Genomic DNA, 6000 nt, shown 5'->3' on the forward strand with positions numbered 1-6000 from the left:
TGTCCAAATCTTCTGTAGTTTGTTTTGCCACTGAAATGTCTTCACCTCCATCTCACCTCCCGTGTACCACTGCTCCCAGATGTTGCAATTGGTTCTGCCTCACTGCTGGACTCTGGTCTTTCCCTCATCTTGACCCAGGACCTGTCCCCTCCACCAGGCCTCTCATCGCCAACGCTTTGCCTCTGATCTGACCACCTCTTGTACTGTCACAAGTCTTGTACTCTGTCCTCTCTGATGTTACCAACTCCCTCTTCTACACTTATACTGTAATCGGCAGAATCATCTCCAATTGTCACTACCTCCTTCCAATCCACTCAGTTTTACCTCCTCTCTTCCCCATCAGTTCTCATCACTTCCTGCTGCCCCACTACCACGGCAGTCTCCTTCGCTCTAGTCGCCACCTGGTCGTCATTCTCCTTCCAGTCCCCATCCTTCATCAAGCATGCTCCTGCAACCCACACTCACCCTGAGCTATGTGCATACAGAGCTCTCTCCTGCCCCCTCAGTGGGACGTCTTCTGCGGGTATGCACCTGGGAGTGGTAATTGGTTGAGGGCGCGGATTGGCTGAGCCCATCACCCAATGGCTTGGGGAGGTACCCAATTCCCAAGGCCATTTAACTAACTATATGTTGCACTTGGCAGGTGATGTTCTCAATTGTTGTTAGCAACACTGTTATCATAACTTAATGTGTGGTTTGTGGCCAGCTTTTGACACCAAACTATTCGTATGTTTATTTGGACTTTCCTTTTAATATCTTTTATTTAATAAAGATCTGTTTTGCTAAATGGATCATTTTTGTACTTAGCAATGTGGCCAATGTAGTGTATGACCGCTTCTTGTGTATGTTAATTTCACTTTACTCTACTTCCGATCGCCTTGGTCTAAATCTCACTGCACAGCTTTGTTGCCAAATTAAATTTTGGTTGGTTCTCTGTGAAACCTTTGCTAAGATTTGCTTCGATAAGATTGGCTTCCCAGAACCCTACACCAGTAGTGTTTCTAGAAAAAAAACCTGCCAACAGCTACTGATGGCACAAGGGTCCTAAGTGTCAACTGCAATGGCCGGCTCTTGCAAGGCACATTTTTTTTTTACAACCTGCTCATGCAGTGCAGAAAAAGTGCCCTCTGTCAAGGGGTGTGGTTAAGGGTCTGCTGTTGGCATTTGTAATCCGTTAAATGCTTAAAAAGTATGTAAAACCTTCTCTCTCTCCTTTAGGTACTTTCAAACCAGGCGTGTATGCTGTGTCGGTTACCGGCCGTCTACCACAAGGTAAGCTTTCTGTTGGAAAAGTGTTCCCCTAAGCTGCTGGTTCTGATTCTGCTCATCCTTCACTTAAATGTCCCTTCCTCACCTTAGAAATTGCTGTTTTTTTGGAGTTGTTTCTTCAACATGCAGAGTGTTTGTCGCTTTGTGTACTTGCTCCAAACCATGTGTTCTCAACCACCCCACATCCAAATTGTGTGTGCTTTGCTCCTCACTGGACATTGACTCCTATTTTCCTGTTTGAAGATTCTGGTTGAAGACCTTTGGGTCCCTCAATACCTCTATTCAAGCTGTGTATTCTGTTTTTTCACATTAGGTATTGTACGAGAACTGAAGAGCCGGGGTGTTGTCTACAAATCCAGAGATACAGCTATAAAGACCTTGTAGAAGTCCGTTGGAGAAATCTACATTGTACCCTCCCCACCACTGCACGGTGGTGTTTTTGTATAGGTTCTTGGTTTGAGTGGGAATGGCAGTGGTGGGTTTGGAATGATAATAGTTTACGGAGCATTGACAGGCTTATGTGAATTCTGTATGTACATCATGACATTAAAAGCGTTAACTTTTTGGCCTGGATACGAGTACATTGTTTTGTTAACAGAACTGAAAATACACCATTGCATAGGTCGCCAATTCCCATACTAGCAGATTACAAATTCCATGGCCTGTGGTGGTGGGGCGTCGGGGGTGGATTGTTGCTCATGGGTATTTTTTGGAACATGAACAGTGTCCTGGCAGTGTTACAGCCAGGTGTTGCGCTCTAGCATTGGATAATAATCAATATTCCTTCAGAATGTAGTGTTTTTGAATATTCTGTAAGGCCATATGTTGTCCATTGGTTGAAGGACTGACTCTTTAAAGAATTATTTGTAGCAGTCCTTGTGGTTTGTCTCTGTGCAGTACTTGTGGTAGCTACGAGTACTAATCCTCATTTGTAACCAATCCTGCTGGGCATTAACTTGTGTGTGTCATGGGCCCAAGTGGTATGTCAGGTAATTTTGCTATCAACTCGTGTGCACAACAAGGCCCTTTTCCCATAGGAAGCAAAAGGTGTGTCCTGCTACTGTTGTGCAGCACAGCCATATTTTGGCATTGATAAAAACAGAGTCGTTTCAGGGATGTCGAACCAAAATGCCATGTGGAGCGGAAGTGACATCAGCGACCTGATGAAATCACAGCAAGTGATGTTACTTGACCTTTGACCCAGATGGCATCAGTTCTTCTTTAAATCTAGTGGCATTACCGGAAGTGGCTTGCGGCCACAAAAAAAGTACATAAACATTTTAAAATACCAAATGCATACTGAAGCAGACAAGAACAGTTTAGATACCAACCACGTTTTAACAAGAGTGCTGTCTTTATAAATCATGAAAGGGGTCATTTGGGTTAGACCCAATAGTACAACATTCTTACTGAAATGGACTAACACAAACTTACATTGATGGAAAACCCAGTGAAGATGCCGGGAGGCAGAAAAAGCAAGAGCGTTGGCTCTAGTGCAACACTAGGGCCGAGGAAAATGTGGTTGGGAAAGTTCATAAGGAGATTAGAGGATTTAAACCGTGAAGAACAAACAAAAAGATGTGTTGCTTTATAGTGGCCTTACCATACAAGTGGTGCTCTGACATTGCTCGTTCTCATCCATGGACTTGAAGATGTGTGTGCAGCTTCTATCACAGTCACTCTGCTGGACTCTTGATTGCTGCTTTCAGGTGCTAATTCAAGATGTAGCACACATTTCTGCATGGCTCAGCCTAGAATGAAAGTGGCGACCCAGGACCTCTGGGCAGTACTGTGCAGCCCCGGACTGTGATTCCCATTGCTGGTGGTTCCTTCACTTGCCAGTGGGAGAAGCGCCAACCATCACTGAAGAGAATTCCGAACTCTTTAGGTGATACAATCAATGTGCCGATACATATAACCATTGAGTCAGTTTCATCGGGGTAACCTGCAACTTTGAGCCCTTATGAGTGATGCTATTACGAATGCATTGTTTTTAGATTAGCTTTTTTAACATAATACAATGTCTTGACAGACCTTGTGATTTGTTTGAAAATGTGCTTTGCAGTGTTTGTTGGCCTTCAGGGTTGAGAAAAGCCTCATGAATTTCTTTTTCCCACCAGCATGAAAGGAGGGCAGTGCTGGGATCAGTTGTTCTCAAACCTCATGGTTTGTGCTGAAACTGACATGGTCTGGGCCACTAAAAGAAGTGCCCACATTTGTAAATCGCAATGCATTTTTTTCTTTTTTTTGTTGCTGTGAAACTATCATCTGGTGTGCATTTTTGGGAAATATTGTGACAAATGTTGCGTTGCTTGTAAAAAAAAAAAAAAAAAAACCTCTAGCAGTCAGAAATGTGGATTGACCCATGCTAGCCTGTTGTGCTGGTAATGGGAATGACCCTATTCCCATTCTGTGCTTGTTGTTTAAAGCGCAAATCACAAACTCTAGTGACCAGGGTACCTATAGCTTTATGTCCCATGTCCTCTGTACCGATGGGAGCATCTCAACTTACCGAAACTGGTCCAAAGCGTTTTTCTACATCAAAAGCACATTTGATAAAGCAGTATCCAGGGAGCATGTACAAATCACATCCGGCTTTAGAATCCCTTGTTAAACCCTTTCCGTCCTTTGAGGCTGCGCAAGGAGTACACTTGTCGGTACGTTGTGCATCTCGTCCACATGCCGCTATACTGATGGCAAATTAAAAACCATCCCCAGCTAGAAGGATGTGGCAACTGCAGATACAAACAGAGCTAAAACTGTTTTGAGGACAGCTTGAAGAAATTTGACATTTGCTCGGAAGACATTATCTGTGGACTCAAAGTTTCTGAAGTTCATGGAAGGAAGCCAAGTTGGTGCTCTGCACATTGTAGCCATGTACATTTTTCTGGAGCTTACACATGCTGTAGTAGCCCTGACTGAATCTGTGAATCTTCTCCGATGAAGTTTATTAAGTAATGCAAGCTCAAATATGGAACGCATTGGAGGCTTTAGAACTTTGTTTGCCTGGGTTAGTCGCCATTGGAAAGAAACTTGCTATGTAAACGTGAATATCATTGTTCAGTTAAGAAAAACCTTCAAAGCCATTTAAAATGTCAAGATTATACAAAACCCTCTGTTCCGGAGCTGGATTTCCAGATTAACCTGAAATTCCCAAACTACCGTGAGAAGGCAGAATGGTCAAGTTAGCGGCACAAACCTATACAGTGGAAGTCCATGTGCACATTTGCACACAAAGACCCTTAAAGTCATGACATTCTCTTATGGGCATACTTGACCTTGGAAGTGTTTGTAGAAGACTTCCTCAACATCTTGCAGCGCTTTACCACTGCACATCTCTTTAGCTTCACCTGTAACTTCTGCAGCGCTTTGCCTCTACAGCAGTTTTATTTTTTTATTGGCTTTCTTCTGCAGCCTACTTCTAAATTCCGGCTCAAAGCCTCCAGTACTTAAAGGGGATTTTGATAGAGATGCAGGTCTTTGGTCCACAACCTAAGCAGTGAATTCATGCCAGCATGAGCTGACCAATCATCTCTTGCACGTTGCATGCTTCCTGGCCACACAAGGGAGTAGATTCCACTTGGATCTTGGTAAACACCTACCAAGAGCTGTGCGACCAGTCTAACCTGCTGTGGAGCTACATGACGCTATACTGACGGATTCATATCTGCAAGCAGTCCTCTGTTCTCAAAAAGGCCGAGCTGCGTGCAGCCCCTGCATTTTTATAGAATTTCTGAGTAAGCTTCAAGCCGGGGTATGGCCAAGGATGCCCTCCCCAAAACTCGAAATACTTCCATCATTGAGTAACTCGTGCAACAGCCAGACGAGGTTACTTATTTGAGGGAAAATGGGTAAATGATTAAACTTATTTTCTGAACGGGACATGGTCTGGGGTTAGTTATTGTGACATTGGTGCGGGGCAGTTGCAGCATGATTTGTTAAAGGATTGCTGAATTATTTCTTGTAGTCTCGTTTTTTAGCAAAGCTCCATATGCCTGTGTTACGAGAAAGACTGTTTAAAATGAACTATGCTTCGAAAGTGCTGAAAAAATTCTAATTGGGGTGATATTATCATTACTATGCTAGAGGGCTGTTAAGAAAGCTCTGCTTTTGGAGACATTGGTGTGATAGTCCAGGTGCATATTGGTCCTCTGCCACTTAAAAATGTTGAATATGTTTTTACCTTGTTCTCAGTTTGGCTGGTTCAAGTAACCATTCATGTTAATTTGCATACAGGAAATGAGTGAAGAACGGCTTTTGGCTCTCGCACTGTGGCCGGCACTGAAAAGGGAAGAAGGGTGCACTATTCATTTCACTTTTTCATAAACCATGTTCAAATTATACTTCCTCAATTTGCAAAACTCTCCCGTAAGGGAGGTTTTGAAGCAGAAACCCTCGTCTGCCAACTTCAGTGAGCAGTGCTTTCATGGAAAAGCAGCCTGGTAGGTTTATTACTTTTCGCAAGGCCTGAACTGGGAACGATTCCATAGGAGTTACCTATGAAGCGCTTAATGCTCGTGTCTCTTTACCTACTGATATTTCAGTTCCTGCCCCAGTACTTACTGCTCCCACATGGCCTAATCACCCCCTATACCAGATCGGCGCCACCCAAACCCTACCATAACCCACCCTTGTCTCGTTACTGGCCATCCAGCTCCCACGCCTTGGCCTTGCAACATAGCTCATGCCCTTAACTTGCAGCTTCTCCCCTTCTCTACTGCCTATTGAAAA

The 6000-nt window shown here is 43.8% G+C and overlaps 1 protein-coding gene across 1 annotated transcript in view; it reads left to right on the plus strand.

The window, feature by feature from the left end:
* The window catches only part of SUPT4H1 (SPT4 homolog, DSIF elongation factor subunit), a 121107-nt gene extending 119265 nt beyond the window's left edge, over nt 1-1842 (plus strand). The window contains exons 4-5 of the mRNA XM_069614842.1: nt 1219-1272; nt 1583-1842. Coding sequence (XP_069470943.1) covers nt 1219-1272; nt 1583-1653 — 125 coding nt within the window. The 3' untranslated portion in view covers nt 1654-1842. The remainder of the gene's footprint in view (nt 1-1218; nt 1273-1582) is intronic.
* The last annotated feature ends 4158 nt before the right edge of the window (nt 1843-6000 follow it).

The sequence above is a fragment of the Ambystoma mexicanum genome, chromosome 9 (assembly GCF_040938575.1).
Source record: "Ambystoma mexicanum isolate Mex_15411 chromosome 9, UKY_AmexF1_1, whole genome shotgun sequence".
Lineage (NCBI taxonomy): Eukaryota > Metazoa > Chordata > Amphibia > Caudata > Ambystomatidae > Ambystoma > Ambystoma mexicanum.